The sequence below is a fragment of the Culicoides brevitarsis genome, chromosome 1, assembly GCF_036172545.1.
Source record: "Culicoides brevitarsis isolate CSIRO-B50_1 chromosome 1, AGI_CSIRO_Cbre_v1, whole genome shotgun sequence".
In the NCBI taxonomy this organism is placed as follows: domain Eukaryota; kingdom Metazoa; phylum Arthropoda; class Insecta; order Diptera; family Ceratopogonidae; genus Culicoides; species Culicoides brevitarsis.
In genome coordinates this window covers 3674727-3701148 of record NC_087085.1, presented here as the reverse complement: position 1 = coordinate 3701148, position 26422 = coordinate 3674727, and the positions used below count along the sequence as shown (strand labels likewise).

The following is a 26422-nucleotide window of genomic DNA, read 5'->3' as shown; positions in this document are numbered from 1 at the left end:
CTACATAATCCAACGAAAAATTGCTTGTAACCAAAATTGAACGATCAATGTCATTTCAATTTAACGAACAAACATTTTTTGGTCATTTATTTAAAATAAAATAAAAATTCGTATAATATTAAATAACATTGTATTGGAAGTTATCATTAAATTTCGGTGTCAATCAATTTGATGGCAACATTTTGATCGCCCTTCGTCACAACATCTCCATTGCTGACACTGACTTTCAGCACGTTTCTGACACCAATTTGGGCATTTGTTCTCGTATCAAACGTTAAAAAGACTTCATTGAAGCCAGTTTTAGTCAATCCCGTTAATTGTCTTTGAACATCATCCACGAGAATGCAATCTTTTAAATCACATTTGTAACTTTTTGTTCGTAAATTGTCCTTTTCTGTCGTTTTTAAATTCAATTTTGTGATTTCGCATGCCCCAATGGGCATTTTAACTCTTTCACTTCCCGTTACTTCCGTATAAGGCAGTCTCAGTAACTCGCTGTGATCTCTAAAAAGTTCCGTGATGACCATTTGTTTGATCATCCAAGCAGCTGGGGAGCTTTTCGCCGTATCAACGAATTGTGTCTCTTTCTTCCTTTCAATTCTGGCTCGAAATTCTTTGTCTAAGCCATGTAACGAAACTTCGCTTTCGTCACTTGTATTTTTAAAACTCGATTCTGACAACTTGAAACTGAACCAATTGTCTTGAAGGAGTTTCACGGTCATCACAGCTTCCAATTGGATCGTTGTCGTTAGAGGAATTTCCAAATTTTGCTGATCCGGAACAACTGAAACTCGTTCATAGTCGACCTTGAACTTGTACTCTTTGTTTGGTTCGAAGGCGACGAAAGCCGTTGTTGACATTTTCGCTACGAGAAAAATTACGAAGAATTTCGAAAAAATGTTCATCGAACTCGAATGTCGCAAAGACGGGCGAGAACTGAGCTGTAAAAGCGTCGAAGAGCAGAGAGACATCGGTTTAAATCGAAAAATTACGACAAAGAAGACGGCGGTGAATTATGTCAAATAAACAATGGAGCGTGTGTCAAACACATAAAGAGTGACTCAATTGAATTTGTCTCGCGCGTTGAACGTGATTAACAAACAAAAGAATAGAAATTTATTTATTTGTGTGTTTGTTGCTTCTCTACTATTCTGATAGTGACTGAATTTACGGAATAAAATGAGAGAATCGAACTCTCTTCTCATGATTTTTATTTTGAGTTTTTTAAAAAATGATAATGATTTTATGTGTGAGTGGCGAGAATGCAATAAATTTTTTAATCATCTTTAATCACAATTTCGAGGTCAAATAAGAAACAAGACAGAACATGATGATTATACGTGATGCAACCAAAAAAATAAATAAATGAGATAAGAGAGGTTATTAGTCTTTGTTAAAAATAAAATAATTTTTTTTTTTGTAAGAATTTGTTTGAAAAAAAAAACAATTTTTTTCAGTAAAGAAACCCCTGAAGCTATGCAATGAATTTTTGTTTTTAAATAAATGTGAAAAATTATGCAATACACATTACATGTTAAATTTTCAATTTTTCAAGGTTTTCCAAATATTTTTTTAAAATTTTTTAGAACAAAAACCTTCAGGTTATTAAAACGAACAAATTTTCAAAAAGTCATAAAGTGACTTTTTAAACAGAATTTGAGTTATTGCGTTACAAAAATTGTTTGGAAATGTGTAAATAATTTAAATTTAAAGGTTAAATTATTGAATTTAATTTAATTAATTAAAAAAAAATAGTTTGAATTAGTAAAATAATAATTAATTAATTTTTATACAAAAATATAAAAAAGTAAATTATAAATAAATTATTATTAAATTCAAATTTTTTTTAGATTTTCATATAATATTTTAAATTTTTTTATCTCACAGCTTAAATTTTTAATAAAAAAATTAAATGAAAATTTATTTATTTTAAAAAAAAAAATTAATATTGAATAAAAAAAATATTGTTTTTAATTTTATTATTTTAAAAATATTTATTATTACTTATCATTTCTTAAAAAATAAAATTTAATTAATCAAATCAAATAATAAAATAAAAAAAAATTAAATTTAAAAAAAATAATATTAAAAAAATTAAAATTAAAATAATTATTTAAATAATTAAATTTATATAAATTTAAAAAAAATTATTATTAATTTAATAATTTTCATTTTTTAACAATCTTAAAATAAAATAATCAATAAAATAAAATAATCTTAAATAAAATTAATTAATTAAAAAAAAATAAATTAAATAATTATTATTCAAAAAATATAAAAAAAATTTAATTAATAATTTCAATAAAATTAGTTTTTTTAAAAAGGTTTTTTTAATATTTCAAATTTTATTTTATTTTTTGTATATTTTTTTTAATAGGTAAAATAAATCTAATCGAAAAATAATTTTGTTTTTAAAATTAAAAAAATAAAATGAATTAATTTAAATTAAATTAAATTAAAATTAATAAACAAAATTCTTTACGCCTCTTTTATAATTTCTAATGCGATAATTTAAATTATTTTATAAACAAATATTTATCGCACGTGAACAATAAATTATAATAAAAGATAGTGAAATATGACTCATTCAATAAAATAAAACAAAAATGATTCATTGTGATCAAAAGGTCTTTGTTTGGTGCATTTTGAGTGCATTTAACGATAGAAATTTTGTTGCAATTTTCTTCCTGATCAGTCTCAGTTGATAGTTTTCCGTTTATAGATCAACTTTTTCATCTCAAGTCAACTTTTTTTCTTACAAAAAAATATTTTGCCGAAAAAATTACGTCATCATGGAACGAATATTATTCGGAATAGTAGCAACTGTCAGTTCAGTAATTTTAATTGGACAAATATTTATTGCAATACGTCACAAAATTCATTCGTTACTGAATAATTCGGTATCGAGAAAAAGATGTCGGAGACTCTCAAACACGTGTTGGAGTGCTAAAAATAAAAAATTGACGATTTTCATGGAAATTTTCTTAAAACTTCTTTAGAGAAGAAAAAAGTTAAAAAGTAACTTCTCATCATTTTTTGTTTTTATTTTTTCAAATGAACAAATTTTCATGTCAACCTGAAAAAAAAGAAAATTAAAAATAAATTATTCAAATAAAAAAAAATATTTTATCAAAGAAATCTCAAACTTTTTTTTCTTTTAAAACTAAAAAAGGACTAAAATCCTCCCTAATCTGTACTTTTTCTCTGAATTGAGGTACAAATCTGAGCATCCTCTTTGCTGTCCTTTTAATGATAAAAATTAACCTATTTCACTTTTCTCTTTGCTTTTTGCTTAAATCCTTTCCCTGATTTTAACGTAAGAGGCACTTTCATCAAGTAAACAGCAAAAAATTCTTCTGATGTTTAAAAATATAATTCTTCAACTATTTCTGACTTTTTTTTTTGAAGCGATGATGAACAAGCCGGAAATGTTTTGCAACAATTTAGGTCAAGAGCACTTTTTGCATCCTTTTTCACTTTTTTTTTTAAAAAATAAATTTTTTCTGACATTTTTTCTTAATTTTTTTCTTTGCAGATTTTCCGGAAGAAATCCAACGCAGAAAACGAAGAAGATTGTGTCGCTGCGAAAATAAAAGTTGCTGCAAGTCTTTCAAAGCCCCAGATATCTAAATTAAAATCATAATTACAAACAAAAGGGAAAATACGTTGTGGGGATGAAAACAAGTAATAATTGCGTGCAAAATAATGCAGGTAAGAAATAAATCATCACTCGAAATAATTCAAAAATGCTCCGAGGACCGAAACGAAAATTTACTTCCGAGAAATTTTTACCAATGAAACGACAGAGGATTGAAATGTATTTTTAGACAATTTCATGAAACATTTACAGAGAGAGACAGATAAAATTCCGTATCGATCGACCATAAATGGACTATTTAGGCAAACAAATATATGCTTTTAGTGGTGATCGTATTTAATTTAAAAACACATTATGCAGTGAAAATGTGTCGAGAAATGCAGCAGGCACACAAAAACAAACAAGCATCAATGTATTTAATAAATATCGAATGCTTCAAAACTAAATTGCCAGAAATTCGTATGGAAAATGTGGTTTTGCAATGGCATTTTATTATCGTTATTATTATTGTTGATATAGTAATAATTAACATTAATTGAATTCCAATTAAACTTTTCTCGATGTAAATATGGGGGTTTTATGCTATTTTCCATGCATTTGTTGTGCAAATAAATAGACAGAATTGTGGAGAATGAAATTTAATTAAGAGAAATCGAAACACTTCATTAACGTTAAATTAAAATATAAAAAAATTTGTAAGACAATGAAATAATTTTTTTCGATTTAATTTGAAAATAAAATTATATTTTCGAAAATTTTAAACTCATTAAATTATTATTTAATTTTTTAATTAAATTAAATTAAAATTACATTAAATAAAAAATTAAAATTAAATAAAATTAAATTAAAATAAAAATTAAATTAAAATTTAATAAAAATTTAACAAAAAATAAAATAAAAATTTAATAAAAAATAAATTAAAAATTAATAAAATAAAAAAAAATAAAAATAAAAAAAGAGAAAAAAAATAATTTAATAAAATTAATTAAAAATTAATAGAAAATTTATTTCAATGTAATTATTCAAAATAATTTACTAAATTTTAATTAAAATTTTTAATATAATTAACTTAATTTTTGAAATAAAAATTTTTTTATAAAAATGCTTTATTATAGAAATTCAAAATTAAATATTTTCAATTTTCGAACATTTATTTTCAAATTTTAATAGAAAGAAATAAATGATTTTCAAATTATATTTAATTAAATTTCATAATATCATTAATTTATTAACTTTGATAAATTTATTTATGACGAAATTTAAAATTGAGAGTCAATTTATTTTTTGTTTGAACTTATACAAGTATATTCAATTTCGAAAATTTTAAATATATAATTCGAATTCGAAAATTTGTATCGTCATTAATTCGAATTAAATTTTATGAATTTCGAAAATTATTTTTTATGAAATTTAAATGAAAAAGTGAAAATTTTTACTTTCTAATTTAAGTTTTCAATTCTTACAAAGTCAAAATTTTTATTTTTGTTCTATTTCGAAAAAAATGATTTTCGAAAAATTTTAGTTTAATTATTTCAAATTTTCGAAAATCATAATTTTTTCGAACTTGAATAAAAAATCATTAATTTTAATTTAATTTTGACCCATAAAATCTAAAAATTATTAAAAAAAAATTTTTTAAAAATTTAAATTGAATATTTAGGAATTTGAATTAATTAGCTTTCAAATTTTCGAAAAAAAAATTTTTTTTTCGAATTTAAAAAAAATTTTTTAAATTTGACATAAAAATTATTTATTTATTTTTTTTTTTTGAAATGAAAATTATCTAAACCTTGAAGTTTGTTCCTCTTTAACATAATTTCTCTCCAAACAAAAGAACGTTCGTTAATTCATGCACTTGATTGTTTTTAAACAAAAGTTGCTTCAACTCACATCATTCGAAAACAAACAAAAATTTCTTGATTACTCGACACTTTTTCGTTCGTTCTTTATCTCCGTTCCTCTTTAGGTCAAAACAATCAAGTAAATCTCTCACTTTTTCTCTCTTTCTGGATGAAATCCTAATAAATGCTGCGTTACCGATAATTTTCGGCAAAGTCATAATGACGGTAGAGAGATCCCTTTCGCACTTTATTTAGATAATGATGCCTCACAAAGATAAGCGCGAACCGAATAAAAAGGTGAGAGAATGCTCCTTGTTCCAAAATCGAGGCGAAAAATAGTTTCTCGGTAATCTTTTAAATATTTGGAGAAGTTAATGGATCATCACATCAAAAAACAATCAAAGCGTGCTCTTTAGACTGACGGCGCACTGTTTGTTTTAATTTATTTGTGTTTTACCCCAATTTTCGACGAAAACAACAATAAAGTTGAAATGTTGTGAATGACGGAGCAATAACAAGAAAAAATAAGTTGATGTAAATTATTACACGAAAAAAATGAAATGGAAAAAAAGCTACAAATGTGCTTTTAATCAATTGCGTTTTCTTAATTCGAAGGTCAGATAAAGGAAAAAAGGTTGTTCAACCAAATTTTTATCAAAGATCAGATTAAATTTCTACTTTGCTGAAAAATGAAAAATATAATTTATTAATTTTTTTTATTTAAAATTTTTAATTTTTGCCCCAATGAACATTCTTAATTTTTTTTTTCATTTAAAATTTTTAATTTTTGCCCCAATGAACATTCTTAATTTTTTTTCATTTAAAATTTTTAATTTTTGCCCCAATGAACATTCTTAATTTTTTTTTTTTAAAATTTTTAATTTTTGTTTAAAATTTAATTTTTTTTATTTAAAATTTTAAATTTTTGCCCCAATGAGCATTCTTAATTTTTTTTCATTTAAAATTTTAAATTTTTGCCCCAATGAGCATTCTTAATTTTTTTTATTTAAAATTTTTAATTTTTGCCCCAATGAGCATTCTTAATTTTATTTTTTAAAATTTTTAATTTTTGCCCCACTTTTAATTTTTTTTCATTAAATTTTAATTTTTTAGCAATTTTAAAAAAATATTAAACTAACTAAAAAATTTTAATTTAATTTAATTTTTTTTAGCATTCAAAATTTTAAAAACAATTAAAAAATCAGTTTTTTATAATTTAATTTTTTTTTAATTTGAATAAAAATTTGAAAAAAAATCAGTTTCACAAATTCCGTGCAGACATCAATTTCCATAAAATTTCATACATTTTTTTTTCTTAGAAATACGATGAAAAAAAAACAAAACAAGCAAAAAATCAATAAAACACACACAATAAACTAATAATTGCTCTTATTATGGCGGGTCTGTGAACACAACGAAGGTCTAATCGCTCGCTCGGACATCCATCGCCCAGCTCATTTGAATAAAAGTGGATCGCAGCACGCGAAATTTTTACAGGGAACTCACTCACTCACTCAGATTACAGACCTAATAACTTTTTGGTCAATGAAAAAAATAATGCTAATGATACTCCGCTCTCACTCCGACGACGACGTACGACATAAAATTACAACAAATAAAGGAAATGTTGTTGTCACGCGATTACTCATGGCAATATAAATTTTTTTTGTGGGTTTTCTCGTAATAAATAATTTGTTTACCATGAAAATCTCCGTCGTTGCCTTTTTTCGGCTTGCCCGACTAATTGAAGCTGAAGAGAACTCCATTCTGACAACTCAAGGATAATTTAGTTAAATTGAAGCACTCTGAGTGCCCTCTAATTGACAGATAAAATGACGTTCGCTGGAATTCTGAAGACATAATTTCACAAAAAAAAAATATTTTCGATTTATTCGTGCGATGAATAAAATTTTACAATGTCACAATATGTTGCTGCGCTGCACTATTTAATGCAATAAAAAAAGTGAATTTGAGGCAATTTTAGACAGATTGCAAAATGTTGGGAAAATAAAAACATTTTTCATTCATTGAAATTTTTATAGGCAATCCGCTTAAAGTTTTTCTGTTCAGATCGAAAGTTTCTATTTAATTTAATGCTTTTGACACTTTTAAAAGTTTAGGCAATCAAGCGGTACAAATTTTTGTGTTTGTCATTTTTTTGTTGAAAATTTTGTTTTTTAAAATAATTAAAAAAAATATTTAATAAAAATTATATTTTATAAATAATTATTTAAATTTTTTCAAAAAAAAAAAATATTTTGTTAAATTTATTGTACAGAAATTAAAAAAAAATTTTGAAAATTATAAATTAATTTTTTAATTTTTTATCCTATTTCGAAAATATAATTTATTTTCCAAATTCACAAAAAAATAAAATAAAAAAATAAATTATTTTAAATTTTATTTTAAAATAACAAAATATAAAATAAGAAAGAAAATGGGACATTTTAATTAAAATAAAAATTTTTAATTTTTTTTTTTAAAAAAATTTAGATTTATTTATTAAAAAAAAAATAATTTATTCTTGTTAATTTTTTTTTCAAAAAAAATTTTATTTCGAAATTTAAAAAATATTTAAAATTTTTAAAAAATAAATAAATTAATTTTAAAATTTTAAAAAAATATTTAATAAATTTTTTTTGTTATTTTTAGAAAATAATATAAAAAATTTAAATAATTTTAAAAAATGTTTTCGCAAATAAAATTCGAAAGATAAGAAATTCAAAATTAATTATTTTTTTCCTAAAAATATCCGAAATTTATTTAATTTTTTTTTTTTCAAAATAAATATTTTATTAAATTTACTGTACAGAAATAAAATTTTTAATTAAAATTAAAATTAAATTTAAAATTTATTAATTTTTTCGAAATTTGCAAATTATCTTTAAAAGAAAAAAATGAGAAAATAAATAAAATATTCAAAATGAAAAAAACCATAAATAAATTTAAATTTAAATTAAATTTAATTTAATAAAAAAATTAAATTTACCTAATTTAATTTAAATTAATTAATAAAAATTAAAAATACGAAATTAATTATTTTTCAATAGAATTTGATAAAAACTCGCCTGAAATGATCAAAAATATAAAATAATTTTTTTGCTATAATTTCAAATATTCAAAAGGATATTATTTAATTCAAATGCATCTTTCACATCATGTAACTCTCAATAAAAAAATCCTTCAATTCTGATTGTTCGAGAAAAATTTTCCAATCGATTTCCGTTTTTTCTCATTTTCTCATCCGTGCCCCGAGCCAAGTAATCTCCCATCGTATTTTACTTAAAAAACATTAAACTTACAGCAAACAAAGCGCACAAAAAAAAATCACAAATGTTTTATTTTATTCTTTAAACAATGCCGTGCAACATTAACTACTAGAAAAAACAAAGCACATCCACAACAATAAAACAGCTTGTTTCACGATTGTTTTTATTTTATTTCACTTTTGTATCTCCAAACGTACCTTCATCGCCATCGCCGCCGCCCGCCATAGTTCAGGATCCGTTATTATATCGCGCGCATTGCATTTTTATTCTCGCATCTTTTGTTACACTTTTATGTATAAAAATGAAATTATAAGCAACACACATTCACATGCTTGATTAAGATATAAAATATTAACAGAAAATGGAAATTGTATTTCCGCCTTCCTTCGTTTTGCTGCATGTTGAGTTTTTTTTTTTATTGTTCAGACATTTTTTTGCTTTGTCTGTCCGTTCTTGATTGAAAAAACTACGCTTTCAAGGAGAACGTATGAATGTAACATTCAGGAGTAAATTTTGTTTTATTTTTAGTTGAGCCATAAAAAGGCTTTTATTGTATTAACAATTTGAGTAATGGCTTAAATTAAATGCTGTTTTGTTTTTTTTTTTTTTCAAGATTAAATTTTAAATTTAATTTTTTACAATTTCTTTCTACCGTGAAAAGTTTTTTTTTTCTTACAAAATGTCTGAAATTAGCAGAAAAAATAATTAAAAATTAAAAAAAAAATTAAAAAAAAAAATTAAATAAAATTTTTAAAATTATGTTGAAGTAAAATAAAATAAAAAAAAATTAATTTAAAACTAAAAATATTAAAAATTTTTTTTAATTAATTTAAAAATTATTTTGAACTTTAATTAAGTTTAAAAAAAATAATAATTAATTTGAAACTAAAAAAATAAATTAAATTAATTTAAAAATTAATTTAAACTAAAATTAAATAAAAAAAATAAAAATTAATTTAAAACTAAAAAAAATTATTTTAAAAAATTATTAATCAAAATATTTAATTCAAAAAAAAATTAAATAAAATAAAAAAAAAAAATTTAAAAATTAAATTAAAATTAAATTTAAAAAAAAAATAAATTAAAAAAAAAATTATTTTTTAAAATAATTATTTTGCTCCTATAAGTATGCAATGAAGCTCAAACTAATTTTTATTAATTTTTCAAGAATTCTTTGAACTTTTTTCATTTTTTTCTGAACATAAACTTAGATCTAACCAATTTCGATAAATTAGAAAAAACCGTAAAGAAATTCATGAAGCGAAACTTGAGTTAAAGCATGTCAAAATTTGCATGAAAATTAAATTTTCAAGTAAACAACCAGACATCTCCATTTGTCAAGTCGAGTAAATCGAACAAGTTTTTCAAATAAATTAACAATTATGAAGATGTTACTTTTGGAACATAAACTGCCAACAACAGACCCCATTATCGTCTTTTACGGACAAAAACGTGTCTCTCTATGTGCATGCATTTAAAAAGATGTTTGTCGGTTGAAAGCCTCATTAGACATTCATAATGCATCTATAAATTACAGTGAAACACACATTCCGGGCAGATACGTTCCCCAAGTTAAGTAATTGTTTGTACACGCGTTGTTTGTCGTTTTCTTGTGCTTGTCCGTTTTTGTGAGAGGGAGAGACGAGGAAGGACAAGAATGCGAGACAATGGCACAGTTTATCAGATGTTTAACAATTACCCGCAAGCGTCTTTGTCTGACATTTACAGACGATGCTTTGTGGTGAATTTTCGGACTAAACTTCTCAGAAGCTGAATACATTACGGGAATTAATGATTTTTTGTCATTTTATTTTTTCTTCGCAGAAACCAGAAAAAAGACGCGAATTGCGTTTAAAAAAGTTTTGGCATACTCCAAGGATAACCACGTCATCAGAAGACTCGTGCGGAGCAGAAAGTCCCACAAAACACGCAGCAAGCATAAATGCTGTCACAAAGTCGTCGTCGTCGCCACAAAAGCCTCCCACGTGTTCGCTTCCATTGTTACAAGTTTGGCCAAGTGCTGACTCGCCAAGGTAGGTTTTTTTTTATTAAAATCTGAAAAAAAAAATTTTTTTTTTTTTTGAATTAAATTATAATTCTTTTAATTATTTTTCAATTTTTTTTATTAAAAAATTATTATTTAATTAAATAAAATTAAAAAAAAATATTTATTTATATTTTTTTAAAAACAATTTTTAAATATTTTTTTAATATTTTTTTTTTAATTTAAAAATTACTTTTCATTTTATTTTTTAATCTTTTATTTTATTTTTTTTTTAAATAATTATTTATTTTTTTATTTTATTGAAAATATTGATTTTAATTAAATTTTTGTTTAAAATTTTATTTTTTTTTTATAAAAACAAAAAAAATATATTAAAATAATTAATTTTTATTTAATTTCATTTTAAAATTTAAATTTATTTTTAATTATTAAATAAATTTTTAAAATAAATAAAAAAATATATTATAATTTTTTTTTTTTTCCTTATTTATTATTTTTTAGTTAATTAATTATTTTTATTCAATAAGTTTTAATGTAAAATATTTTTTTTATTTTATAATTTTTTTTATATTTAAAAAATTTTTTTTATTGATTTTTTAATCAAAAATAAATTTAAAATCAATTAATTTTAAACATTTATTTTTTTTTAATTTAAATAAATTTTAAAAAAATATTAATAAAAAATTATCTTTTGACAATTAAATTTTTTTAAGCAAAATAAATTAATTAACAAATTTTTTTTTTTCAGAGGAGAAGCCGACGGTCAAAGTTTTATCTTCCCCATTATCCAAGATGATCAACATCCGATTGATCGTCGTAACTCATTGTTCTGTGATCAATTACACGCTGGCGGCGGCGGCGATTCGGGAATTGATTCGATACAAGCGTCGCCATCGCCCGTAGCATTACCTGATAAGAATTCTCCGAGCACGACGCCAATTGGGTCTCCGAATCCCTCAATTGGCGACAGACGACACAATAGAAGACCATCAAGTGCACTTTTACATCCAGACCATGCAAGATTATTGGCCTTGAGACAACTTCATACATCACCGGATAATGTAAGGAATTTTTTCATTTTTCAATTTTTTTTTACCTCGCTTTCATGAATTTTTTAATATTTTGCACAGACATCGATAGAAGATGCGAACGAATTTACAAATGGAATCAATAGTATTCAAATATGTACAGCAACATCGTCATCGACATCATCCCTGAATTCGATAGCGCAAGCTTTGAGCATATCTGGAACACATCAAAGGTTAGTTTGAATTTATTTTTTAATCAAAATTTATTGAAATTTAAAAAAAAATTAAAAGCTTAATTTAAAAAAAAGGTTTAATTTTTTTTAATTTAATAAATAAATTTTTAAATTTAAATTTTAATTAAAATAATTAAATTTTAATTTAAAAAATTATTAAAAAAAATTATTAATTTTAATTAAAAATTAAAAACAAAAAATTTAAAATAATTTAAAAAAAAAATAAATTATTATTTGCCTAAATTAAATTGAATTTTAAAAAAAAATATTTTTTAAAACATTTTAAATTCAGTTATTTAGATATACACAAATTTAAAATTTTATTTCAAAAAAAAAAAAATGAAAAATTTTAAAAAAAATTGAATTAAAAAATTAAAATTTTAAAAAAAATAAAAAATAAAAAAATAATAATTTTAAAAAATTAATAAAAAAAATATCAAAAAATGAACTAAAATGTGTAAAACAACCCTCTTTTATTTATTTATTTTTATTTTTTTTATTTTAAATTAAATTATTTTAATTAAATAATTAATTTTAAATTGGTTATTAAATTAATTATTATTAAAATTAAAATTATTTCTAAAAATTATTTTTTAAAAATTATTTCTAAAAAAATATTTTAAAAAATTTTTTAAAAATTAAAAAAAATAAATAAATAAAAAAATAAAAAAATTAATTTAATTAAATAAAAATTTTAAATATTTTTTTTTCTCTTTCAGACTGTCAGATCCTTGGTTACACACGCAACATCACAGTTTAGACAAAGAGCAGCAATCCACGTCGCAGCAACATCAACTCGAACCGGAGCGTCGTCGTTCTTCGGGTCTTTCAGGCAGATTATCACTTTTCGACGCCCTGGATCTCGAATACGCCCTTTTTCGTGCTGCTGCTCGCGGAAGTGTTGGTCCATATTCGCTCACGGGATCTGTGCACAAACTAACTTTCACACAATCCTTGGCATTTCCGAATCTCGCACGAAACATGGCAACGAAACGACGTTGCTCGCCAACGCAAGACGCTCACGCTCGACCCCTGAATCCGAACGAAAGCGGCATCAATACGTGCGCAAAAATCGCAACCGCCCTCATTCTCGTGGCAATTAGCTTTTTGGTCTTTTTCATAGTTTTCAAGTACGTGAAGACATGAGGTTTGTTGGTACAGGACCATGTCGGTTCTGTACCTCCCACGACAGCGACAACCGTTTATACCACAACTGTCGTCAACATGACGAACCGCACGCTCTCTGGTTTCAGGAAATTTTGGCCTATCGGGCAGGAACTCGCTAACGAACCCGTCGACAAGACATAGCTAGTTTATGTAAAATTTGTAATTATTTCATGATGGGCCTAAAAATAAAAAAAAAATAAATTATGTTAAAATTTTGTTAAACCAAAAAAAAATTCTAAATTTGATTTAAAAAAATATTTAAAAATTTCAAAATAAATAGAGAGAGCTCTTCTAAGCACTTTAACTTTAAAAAAATCTTAAGTAGAAATAAATTTGTTTAAAAAAATAATTAAAAATAAAATAGAAAATAAATAAACAGACGCTTACATGAACCTATATAAGTTGCAAAGTCAATCAATAAAAAAAAATAAATAATAATTAATTAATTATTAAATTTAAAAAAAAAGAAAAAATTATATTTGAAAAAAAAAATAAAATAAGAGAGTTTCAAACAAGAAAAAAAAACTAAAAATAGGAAACGCTTTATATTTGTAGATATTGCACTTATTGTGCTGCCATATCCCTTTCAGTTTGTAAAAATAAAATAAAAAATTTTTATTATTCAATTTTGTCAAATTTTGATCGTTAGATAATTAAAAAATAATTTATTCAAAAATTAATGAATTAAAATTTTTCGATTCTTTGAAAAATAAAATTTAAAAAAAAATAAATTTTGGTAGCTTAAAAAAAATAATTAAGAGCAATTTGGTTGTTTAAGTTGCAAGTTTTGATATTGTCATGACACGTTGTAATTAATTATAAGAAAAATTTAATGAATTAAAAAAATAAAGAAAATATGTTTAAGAGAATTTTTGTGTTTTTTTCGTAATTTTTAAATTATTTTAAATTTTTGAGAAATTTTACTTAAAATTTTTTTTCTAAAAAAATATTTTTTTTTTAAATTTTATTTCAAAAATTTATTTTAATTTTTTTTCTAATTTTTAAATTTTAAATTATTTTAAATTTTTGAGAAATTTTTATTTGAAATTATTTTTCTAAAAAAAAAAAATTTTTTTTTTTCAAAAATTTTTAAAAATTTTTATTTAAAAAAATATATTTTTATTTTCCTAAAAAACACAAAAATAATTTTTATAAAAAAAAAATATTTTTTTTATCTTAAAAAATTTATAAAAAAAAATTAAAAAAATGAAAATTATTTTGAAGCTTCAATTAATTTTGGCTTTTAGTTTTTTTATTATTTTTTTTATACATGATAAAATTTTGAATTTTTTAATATAATGTGAATTTAAAAAAAAAAATCATTTAAAAAAATTTAAATAATTTTTTTTTATTTATAAAAAAAAATCAGAAATTAAAAAAATTCTTTAAAAAAAAGTTAATTTATTTTTTTTATTTAAAAAAATGTTCAAAAATAAAAAAAAAATTAAAATAAATTTATTGAATTTTTTCCTCGCTCAAAAAGGAAACCTCAATTTTCTGACTTGACAACACGACATTTCCATTTTTGGGATTCATCAACTTCAACGCGACATACAAACGAAGTCCAACTTGCTTCTCCGTTGCTGTGTCATAAATCAACGTAACTTCCGTTGGGCTATCAGCAGTTGGATGATCGAATCCCATTTTCTTCAATTGCGACAAAATTTCTTCGTTAATCAAACATTTCGGTGCCGTGCTGTGAGCTTTGTAATATTTCAGTCCTTTGTGCGTCTCTTCCGTGACATGAGCTTCGCATTTTTGCCCGATTGGCATGTCAATTTGCGTGGTTTTGATGTGAAAATTTCCATTTTCAATTAATTTGACAATTTCACTGCGATCTTTAATTATTTGCTCGATGACTTGCTTTTTCTTGCGATTTCCTTCGTCAGTTGAGGTTCCATTGCTGGTAATTTCCACAACTTTATCTCCGTCGATTTTTACCGTGAACGGAGTTTGGAGCTCTTCTAAAAAGTCAAAACCTTCGCCGTCAGTTGAACCGAGTTGACATTCAAGAAAATGATCGGGAAGAGCTTTCAAAGTCAAAATTCCGCCGAAATGACGAACATCGCGAGTGTTTTGGATGCCACGATGGAAAAACGAACGCTCCTCGACGTGATATTTGAATTTGTAAATGTTGCCTTCGACGATTTCCTCAAAAGCGAAGGAAAAGTTGAAAAATATGACAAAAGTCAAAAAAGTAAAGATTGAACGAAAAGCGATCATTTTGGATTGAATGCACAAAATTCGTTCAAATTCAAAATTAAAACTAAGAAAAAAATTTAAAATACGAGAGAATTTATACTTTTTTTTTGGGTAATCTTTGGATGACATAATGCAAAGTTATCAATTTCGTGAAGTAATTTTTTTGTTCTAATTGTCATTAATTGCACAAAATTATCAAAAATTAATTGGCGAACATGAACTTGAAATTTTTTTTATCATTTTTTAATATTTTTTTGTAAATAAAAAAAATTAATTATTCTCACGTGAATATTAAAATATTTTTTTATGGTTGAAATATTTTTAGTCAAATATTTTTTTCGAAATTTTTTTAAATTTATTTTATTTTTATTAAAAATATTTTTATAAAATTTCTTACTAAAAATTAATTTTTAAATTTGAAAAAAAAATTCATTTAAAAAAAATTTGAAAAAATAATTTATTTTTTATTAATTTAATTTTTTTAATTTAGTTTAATAATAATTAGAATTATTTTTTCTTTAATTTAAATCATTAAAAATTTAAATAAATTAAAAAAAAATATTTTTATGATTTTTTTTAGATTAATAAAAAAATTATTTTTTTTATTTTATTATTTTTTAAAATAAAATTTCTTTTCAGAAAAATAAATTGAAAAATGTAAAAAAAATAAAAATTTAATTTGAAAAATATTAAAAAAAAATCTGAAGCTTCAATTTTTTTTTAAAAACGCACAAAAAAAAATAATTTCGGCTCGTATTTTTTTTTATTATTTTTAAATTAATTTTTAAGTATTTTTTTTTTAATTCTTTAACAAAATGAAAAACAAAAAAACAAAGCTTAAATTTAAAAAATTGTTCAGAAATTAAAAATTTATCTTAAAAAAATTTAATTTATTTTGTTTTTGAATTTAAAAAAAAAATGTTCAGATATTGAAAAATTATTTTTAAAAAAATTTTAAGAATTTAATTTAATTAATTTATTTTTTTAATTTTAAAAAAAAGTTGAAAATTAAAAAATAATTTTTAAAAAAATTTCGAAATTAAATTTAATATTCCAAAAATTTAAAGAATAATTTTTTATTGTTCAGAAATTAAAAAAAATAAAAAAAATCAAAAATTAAAAAAAAATTAATTTGTTTTTTTTTTAAATTTTAAAATTAATTAAATATTCTTCAAAAATATTAAAATAATTAAAAATTTTTAATTTTAATTTTTTATTTTACCTAAAAATTATTTTTTTTTTAAATAAAACAAAAAAAAATTATAATTTTTTAAATCGTCATAAATTTTTATTAATAATTAATTTAACAAAATAATTCCAACATTTTACACGACATAAGTATCCTTTTTCTCCATTTTTATCACAAAATCATCCGTTTGTCTCTTATACTCTAATTTCAGGCAAACCTCGACGCTGCAATTCAAATCCGGCTTATAAGTCGCTACTTTTCTCAGTAACGCCAATTTTTTCGTTCTCGCATCATTCGACTCCAGCTCGTACAACGTCGACAAATTCAACAGCAAATTTTCGTTCAACGCTTGATGCGGATTCAATTCAATCGCTGTCTCAAATTGCCTTATCGCGTTCTTCAGTTGCCCCGTGTAAAGCAAACAAACTGCCAAATTATTGTGCAACATGATATTTTTGTCATCCAATTCGAGTCCTTTTGTGAAATATTTCAAAGCTTCACCAAATTCTGCTTTTGCCACGTGAACTAACCCTCGGTTGATGCATTCGAGCAACGTAACTGTGTCGCGTTTCTCGCCAAAAACTCGCGTGAAGCAAATTTCCGCACTTTTTATGTCGCCAGATTGGAGAAAAACTCGCCCCAACGCTAATTCAAGTGATTTTTTCTCGTCTTCGTCGTCGGTTTCGCGTAAAATTTGTTGAAGCAACTCCGTCGCGAGGGCATGGTCCTTCTTCATTATCGCACAATTGATGATGGAATGCATCACGCGGAAAATTCGACGTTGCCAAAAACGTCCCGCATCCGAATTTGTCCTTTCAAAGTAAGTTTTTATCTTTTTGCATGTTTCCAAGAGTTCCGTTAAATTATTCATCGCTTCATTTAAGCGACTTTTGTAGATCGGCAGTTCCGCGAGCAGCAATCTGAAGGAAAAACTCGCCAAAGATCCTTTTCTCCCGGGATAAAGTTCGGGATAATTCTCAAAATACATGTCGGGATTGTTCAATTTTCCAAACGGCTCCGCTTCTTTGACACAAATGTCGTATTGCCCGAGTCTCAAGAGCAGCGAAAGTCTCGTGAACCACAATCCAAGCGAATGCGGCGTCGATTTCGAGACTTGCCCGACGTTATTGAAGCCTTGCCCGTAAACCGACAACAGTCTCGAAGTCAAATTCAAGGCAGCGGAAAAACATCCCGACAAAATTAATTGCCTCAAACCGCGATCGTCTTGCGTGACGTCATTTTCCGACAAAATATCCGAACGTTTTGCCACTGCCTCGATTTTTCCCAATAGCGCGGTTGAAACTTCCTTGATGTAATCCTGATAATCGACCGACGTGTACATTCCGGGAAGTGTCAAAGGCGGCGGCACTGAAGATGTCGAAGTTGCACTCAAATACGGGGAAGGCTCCCAAAAATCGATAACTTCATTGGGGACATTTGGTTTCGTTACTTCCTCATTCAGCAAATGCGTGACGTCAGGAAATTTCATTGGAGGATCAGAATTTTGGATTATTGATAATTGTTGGGGTTGAACTGAAAAAAAAAAATTTTTATTTTTTTTAATGAAGAAAAAATTTGAATTTCGAACCTAATTCGTCAAATAAACTCGGAGGATCGTCAGCAAAATATTTTGTAAGAGATGAGGAGTCGTTTTCAGCCATTTTTAGTACTTTTTGGGAGTTTTCTTGTGAATTTTTTATAAATTTGGGAGGAAGTACGAAAATTTTAGTCAATGTTTATTTACTTTTGGATTTTTGACGTTTATGAAGTTAATGGTATACAAATGAAAATGTATAACAGAATTGAGGTTATATTCGAATGGTTTGTACCGTACAATAAAAAATTAACGTACGCATCGGTATTTTCTAATAAGAAATAATATTTTTTTTAAGTTTTTAAATTTTATTTAAATTTAATTTTTAATTTTAATTAATTTAAAAATTTAATTTTTTTTTTTAAATTTTAATTTTAAAAAGATTTTTTATTTTTTTATTTTAAAGTCGTTTAAAAAAAAAATTATTTTTATTTTTTTTAATTAGTAAATTAATTTTTAAATTTAAACTTTAAATTTAATTTAAAAAAAATTATAAAAAAAAAAATATTTTATAAAACATAAATATCAAGCTTCAAAAATTTATATTTTTAATATTAAAATATTTAGAATTGGAACAAATTTTCTAAAAAAATAAAATAATAAAAATTAACAAATTTGATCAATCATGAACAAAATCTAAATTTCCCGCCAAAATTTCTTTTTAGAAAATTTTATTTATAAAATAAAAAACCCTTGAAAATTATTTTTTTTTTCAAAAAATTAAAAAAGATTTCAAAAATATTAAAAAAGTATAATTTTTTTCTAAAGTTAAAAACAAATTATTTTTTTTTAATTAAAAAAAAATATTAAAATTGTCTGCAAATTATCTTAATCTTTCTTTTTAAAAAAAAATTTTTAAAAATAATTTTTTTTTTAAAAATTTTAAATATTTATTTTATAAAAAAATTTAATTTTTAAACTCTTAAATTTTTTAAATTTATTTTTTTATTTTCTTTTATTTTATTTTTTAATTTTAAATAAAATATGAAAATTTTTAAATTTATGAATGTTTAATTTAATAATTTATTTTATTTTTTTAAAATATGAATATTTTAAATTTCATAAAAAAATTAAAAATCATTACTATTTATTTTTTTTTTAATTAAATTTTTTTTTATTTAAATTTTCTTTATTTAATTTCATTCTTTTATTTATTTTCTGAAATTCTAAATATTTTACATTTCATTAAAAAATATTTTGTCAAATTATTTGAAATATTTTGAATTTTTTTTTTTTCTTTTTATTTTAATTTTTTTTTTAAATTTTAAAATATCATAAATTTTTAATATTTTTTAAAACTTTAAATATTTTATATTTCATAAAAAAAAATAAAAATCATAACTTTTTATATTTTTTAATAATTTTTTTCATTTAAATTTTTAATTTTAAATTTTTTAAAAATTATTTTCTAAAATTTTGTAATTTTTTTTTTAAATATTTAAATATTTAAAATTTTATTTAAATATATTTTTAAAATTTTCTATATAAAAAATTAAAAAAAATGCACTAAAATTTCTACTTGGGCACAATCGTACGCTCGTTCTATCTTGTCTGTCAAAATTACGGTACGACGAAATCCACACTCTAACGGTACAGTAACATATTGACACACACATCACGTACAAGCCATTTTCGTGTGTGCATTTGCGTGAGTGTGTGCGTATACCGACATTCGACGTTCGAGACAAGAGAAGTGGTTCATTCATTCCCTTCATTCTTACTACAACTCAGTTTCGTTTTGTGCTCGCGATATAAATACTAAACTTTTTTTGTAACTGTCTGCTTTTTTAGGTGAAATTAATGCATAAAACAAGGCAGAAAATTAGTATTTTTTACCGAAAATTTCAATCAACTGCATTGCAATTAAGTGTATTTACCTTAAAATAAGGCAAAAATTATACCATAAGAGGCGAAAAATTGAAATAAAAAAATAAATTTAACTACTGAGTGTTTGTGTGTTGTACTAAATATATATACATCCATATAATAATATATAAGAAGAAAATATTTGTATAACAAAAAAAATATAAATAAAAAAGTCTAATGGATAAAAAATAGTCACGAAAATTAATTAAATAAAAAAAATAAAAGGAAAAAATTCATAAATGGTGTTTCCGACCGCAAAAGTGACTAAATAGTGGAAATTCTTTTATATACCAATACAATCACACGACGACGAAAATATCAGCTAATTATTACTAATATCGTCGAAATATTAGTAGGAAAAAAATACGATGGATGCAAATTCAATAATCACACAAGTTTCACGCGATGATGAACAATTAAACGCATTTACGAACGAAAAAGGTACGTTTCTAATTTTTTTCACAGCTGCCCCATTTTTGCAACCTCCCGACGAGACAAAGTGTCTTCCGACGAAAAATTCCCGTGAAAAACGTTGAAAAAGGCGAAAAATCTTGCACAAAAATGATAAACAAATATGGGCGTTGAACAAAAACGTCGTCGTCGTCGTTGTCTCTTGAATTCATACAAATACTCACAAAAATTTCATACGACGTAGAAAGTGAACTGCACACAGCTGTACGACACACAGATGAATGAACGGTGCTCTTTTTTCGTGTTTGATTCTTCCGTGGAGTATTTATTATTTAAATGAATGGAGAATCACACAAAAAAAAAGTAAATAAATATTTGTTAGCTAATATTGTGCGCGATTATATTTCATCAGCAGCAGCAAAGTTCGCAATAAATATGTTTGTATTAGATGTACACATGTGTGTGATGATGATGATAGAGAACAAAGTAAGACACTGACTACTCTTGACTCGACGCAATTCAGTCAATTCAACAACAAAGCAAATGATTTTTTTATTTATTTATTTTGTCAAACGCAAAAAACAAATCTTTCAATGAAAGTTTTCATTAGAAGAAGAATTAGCGGGTTATTTTAAATTTTAACCACGTGACTTTTTTTTAGCCCAGTGAACATTTTTAAATTTTTCCTATTGAGAAATTGAAATTTTTGTCCTTCTGAAAATTTCGAAATTTTATCCCATCGCCAATTTTAAAAATTTTAACCCAGAAAGTATTTTAAAATTTTTCTTAATATAAATTTAAAATTTTTGACCCAATACACATTTGGAATTTTTTTTTAATTTTCTGAACATTTTAATATTTTTTTTTAATTTTTATTAAATTTTATTTGTTAAATTTTATCTTTGTTGCATTTTAAATAGTTTTTCTAATGAAATTTTGTTCAGATAAAGAAATTTAAAATGTATGCCCAATGCACATTTTATAAGAATTTATTTATTTTAAATTAAAAAAAAATTAAATTTATGCAAATTTTTATGATGTTCCTATATAGTTTAACGTTTTAATTTGAAATTCAAATTTTGAATTGAAAGAATATTATATTTTTTTCTTCCATTGAACCTTTTAAAATTTTCACCTTAATGAACATTTTAAAAATTTTTATATTTATAAATTGAATTTTTTGTCCTAATGAGCATTTTGAACTTTTATCCCATCGCTCATTTAAAAAATTTTCAACCCAGAAAATATTTTATAATTTTCTCAGTATAAATTTGAAATTTTTGACCCAATGCACATTTTAAATATCCTTCAAAATTATAATTTTTAACTATTTCAAAATATTTTTTGATTATTACTTCATGAAATTTTTTAAATCTCATCCCTGATACATTTAAACAGTTTTTCTAATGAAATTTTGTTCAGTTAAAAAATTTAAAATTTTACCCTGTGCACATTTTCAAATTTTACGTGTCCCTATTTTAAGCCACTAAATCTTTGATATAAGAAAAATATTTACAAAATTCTTCAAAATTTTAATTTTCAAATATTTTGTGAAAAAAAAAATGTTTTTTTCGAAGAAATTAAATTTTTACCCAATGCACATTTAAAAAAAATTATCAAAATTTTTAAATTTTATCGAAATTTTTTATTTTAAAATTTTAATTAAGTGTGACTTTTTAATTTGAATTAATTAAAATTAATTATTTGTCCCATTGCATATTTAAAATTTTCATCCCAATGCACATTTCAAAAATTTTCCAAGAGACATAAATCCTTGCAAAATATCACATTTTTTTTTTCTTTGAAACGCAAAAAAAAATAAAATAAATTTATTACGAGATGAAGGGAAAAAATTCGTCGTACGTGCCTTTGCTTAACTTTTGGATGGCGCTTCGTTACAAAAATTGTGTCGCGTCGCGCCATGCTTACAATTGATCAAAAAAAAATTCTCTCTCTCGTTACTGCTACTACTACTTTCGCCTGTAGCAACATCAATTGACGAAAAAAAAAATTATACAATCGCACGCTGTTCTCGTTGCTGTTTTTGATGGCGATGATGACGAAGGTCTTATGCCAACCACCTTTTAACGGGCGACATCGTCATGTGTGATTGTCACTTCTAACGAAGAAAAAGAAAAAAATCTTGAAATAAAATTTCTGACAATCATTACACCTGTTAGCCAAAATAAAAAAAAATGACAAGGCAAGAAAAAAAATTTGACGGATCGAATTGGATTATCAATTGTTCGGAATACATTTTGAGGCTGCTTAATATTTATTGGAATTAAATCCGTGTTCGAAATTAATTCAGCAAAAGTAGCAAAGGAAAGAAATGAGATAGAGATCAAACATCAGTTGCTCTCTTGCCAGAAAATAAATGGCTCGGAAAAAAAGGAAGACAAAAATACATTCGGAAAAGTAAAATATATTAAGAAAGAGAGGAAAAAACGTGTGTAGCAATGATTTTATTAATATAAAATGTAAATTATGGTCTCTACTGAATTTTTTTGGATAGCAATTTTCCCTGCCAGATAATAAAAAGTAATTTTAGGGATGAAATTTAATGTTGAAGAAAAAGAAAATTTTATTTAAAGCTCAGAATTTTAGAAAAAATTATTTAAAAAAAAGTTTTCATAAAATAATATCTTGAGAATTTTTTTCATTTTTAAGAAATTTTGAATTTTTTTCTAAAAAATATTTTTTGAAAAAAAAAATTAAAATTATTCAGAAATTAAATTGATCAAAATTAACGAAAATTTTATGCAAACTTTTTTTATCTTTAAATATTTTTTTTTATTTTTAAAAAATTTTTAAATTAATTTCTTTAAAATATTTGTTGAAAACAAAAATCAAATTTAATCAAAATTTAAATTAATTTAAAAAAAATTATAAAAAATTATTTTTTAAACATTAAATATTTTAAATCTATTTTTTTATTAAAATAAAAAAAAATAAGACAAAATGAAAATTTAATTAATTTTTTAAATAATTAAAATACAACAAATTAAAAATTTATTTTCTTTTAATTTTATTTTATCAATTTATATATTTTTTATTTCATTAAATAAAAACCTCAAAAAAAATTAAAATTAATAAAATAATAAAGAAATTTAATTTTAATTTTTAAAAAATTTAATTTAATTTGTTTAAAAATTTATTCTATGAAAATATAATTCATATTATATTTAATTTTTACTATTTTTAATTTTAAAAATTAATTTTTCCTTTTAAAAAAAAATAAAATTCAAATTTAAAAATTTTTGAGGTTATGTTTTTAATAGATCAGTTTCTAAAACATAACCTCAAATTTTTTTTAAATTTCTTTTTTTTTTAAAAAACGAAAAAAAAAATTATCACTCAATTAAATTCAAAAATTTATTTAAAAATAAACAGGAAAGAAACCGTAATTCTTCATCGAACATCATCGACCGCCTCTTTTGATATTAAAAATAACTCGTGTTAAATTTTCACACAAAACAAAAAAAAGAACCTCTCACGTAAAATAAAAATATAAATGTCACTTGCGACGAAAAAAAATTGTTTAATTGGGTGAATTGTGTGCAAAACAAAAAAAAATATATTGGCGAACACTTGTGTTAATAAAAAAAAAATTAAAATAAAAAACACACACGTGATAACTTAAAAAATTCGTTAATGTGTGTTGTTGACTCTTCTTCCTCGCATTAACCTTGACACCGTTTAACTACACGAACAAAAAAAAACGCGTTAAAATTTTCCCAGACATCAAAAAATATTTAGCTATAAATTTCAAAGTCATTTCTGTTGTTTACTTTTTTTTAATATTTATTTTTTGTGTGTTGAATCAAATAATATTCATATCTATCCGAAGACCGGTTGTGACAAAATAACTTCAATAGGTCACTTAACACACAAAGTGAAGTGAACGCACACGCAAAATCAAAACCAAAACCACTACAACGATAAAAATATAATTATTACGAGCGCGAGAGTGTGAGAAGCCGCAACGTAATATGCGGTAATATTTATTTAAACGACAACTCTCAACTCGCGACTCGCGCAAATTATTAATAGAAACGAGCAACTCACACACAAAAAAAAACTAGAATTTTGCTCGTGCTCGTGTAATTTCATAATAAAATAGTAAATAGAGGAAAAAATGAGTTAAAACCTGACCAAAAGTTGTCTCCGCACGTCGCACGTCTCACGTCGAATAAATGTAAATATATGGAAAATGTGTCGATTATTGTTAGTTGGCGTGATAGTGTGAGTTGGTTCGTGTGACGGAATGCAGTTGCGATGGAGCTCAGTGGTTGTAAATAATAATTCGAACAATATTTACAGTTTATTGAGCTATTGTTTTTCGGTGTTTATTGTTTTTTTTCGACTCTTTGTGCGTTATTATTTGGAGAAATGGACAAACAGGAAATTAGCGTTATGAAAGTTTAATGAAATGACGAATTATTTTTATCAGGGGGAAATGGAGACAGAAATTGATGGTTTTTGATATATTTTTGGATATTTATTAATTTTTTAAGAATTTTTTAAGGAAATTTTTATTTGAAAAAATTTTTAATTTTTAATTAATAATTTTATTTTATTTTTAATTTAATTATTTATTTTAAAAATTTATTTAATTTTTTTTTTATTTATTTTTTAATTTTTTTTATGAAAAAAAATAAATTACAAGATATTAAATATTAATTAATGCTAAAAAAATGAAATTTAATTATTATTTAATTTTTTTTTTTCATTAATTGCATTTTTCAAAATTTTATCTTTATAAGTTTTTAATAATAATTTATTTTATTTCATTTATAAATTTTATTAAATAAATAAAATAATTTTTTTTTAATAATTAATTTTTATTTAAAATTAGTCTCAAAAAAAGAATTCCAATTTGTTTTTTTTTTCTTTTTTTTAAATAATTTTCATATTGATAGGTATATTAATTTGTATAATTAATTTTAAAAATAAAAAAAAATATTAAAAATAATAAAATATTTTAACAAAAAATTATTTTTTAAAAAATTAAATTATTGAATTTATTAAAATATTATTTATTTAATTATTTTATTTTTTTATTATTTTTTTAAAATAAATTTTTTTATAGCTAAATTAAGATTTTAACAAAATTTGTCTTTTTTTAACTCTAAAACCTTTTGCATTAAAAATTTCAATTATTTTTCTTAAAACAAATTTTTAATACAAAAATGCAGTATTTTTATTAAATTAATTTTTTTTTTGCCTAATTTAAATTATAAAAAATTTTTATTTTGACCTTTTATTTCAAAATTGAAATAATTTAATTAAAATAAAAAAAATAATTAAAAATTAATAATTTTATTAAAAAAAAATTTCCTCAAAAATTTGTTTTTATATTTTTTGATATGCGTTTCTGTTCAAAAAAATTTCATTCCAACGTAAAACGTAAAAAAATTTTCCTGGAATCAAATTGAACTTTCTTCCACAGAAATCATTGAATTTCATCTCGAACTGAATTTTCCAATTTATTTTCAATGCGATTCTCTGCAATGTGACTTTTAAATCATTTTTCTCGGAGAAACAAGAAACCATTTCCTGAAGCAGCAGCTCAAGTTTCTAACACAAAATTCCTGTTTCGCCGAATTTCCTGAACATCCAATGTCATGAAATCTGCTCTCCGAATGATGTTAGAGCAAAGTTGACGTCATCCCCCTTTGGCTTCGTTGTCAAAATGTGCATGCAAGCTCTTCATTAATTCACTGCTTCTTTTGTGTATTTGTTTAAAATTTCATACAAATTGTGTATTTATTTGCTTAGCGCGAGATAAACTGAACGAGTTTCTATTGCGAGCTTCGCAAACTATCGACACGAAATTGCCTACGAGAAATATTTACTTGTACAAGTGAATTCTCTTTGTCTTTTGTTTCAATACTTACGGGTACGAAATACATTCAAATATTGCGTCTTCGTATTTCTTCTGGTATTTATTTCCGAAAAAATATGTGTCATCGGAGGGAGATGAGTCATCTGAAAAAAAAATCATAAATTTTTTAGA

General features: G+C 23.2%; 3 protein-coding genes across 3 annotated transcripts in view; 2 read left to right on the top strand and 1 right to left on the bottom strand.

Annotated features, from left to right (window-relative positions):
* Positions 1-5700: 5700 nt before the first annotated feature.
* Positions 5701-13120, top strand: LOC134833570 (uncharacterized). Its single transcript, XM_063847971.1, has 5 exons — positions 5701-5736; positions 10533-10741; positions 11462-11774; positions 11844-11974; positions 12694-13120. Exons 1-5 carry the CDS (start codon positions 5701-5703, stop codon positions 13118-13120), a joined length of 1116 nt encoding a protein of 371 aa, XP_063704041.1.
* Positions 13121-16609: 3489 nt separating this feature from the next.
* LOC134836806 (trafficking protein particle complex subunit 12) lies at positions 16610-18276 on the bottom strand. The gene is made up of 2 exons (XM_063852038.1): positions 18121-18276; positions 16610-18065 (listed from the first exon to the last, which is right to left on the bottom strand). The coding sequence occupies exons 1-2, from the start codon at positions 18191-18193 to the stop codon at positions 16669-16671; spliced, it is 1470 nt and encodes a 489-aa protein (XP_063708108.1). The 5' UTR covers positions 18194-18276; the 3' UTR covers positions 16610-16668.
* Positions 18277-19871: 1595 nt separating this feature from the next.
* The window catches only part of LOC134831383 (phosphatase Herzog), a 44942-nt gene continuing 38391 nt past the window's right edge, over positions 19872-26422 (top strand). Inside the window, exon 1 of the mRNA XM_063845106.1 lies at positions 19872-20433. Coding sequence (XP_063701176.1) covers positions 20361-20433 — 73 coding nt within the window. The 5' untranslated portion in view covers positions 19872-20360. The remainder of the gene's footprint in view (positions 20434-26422) is intronic.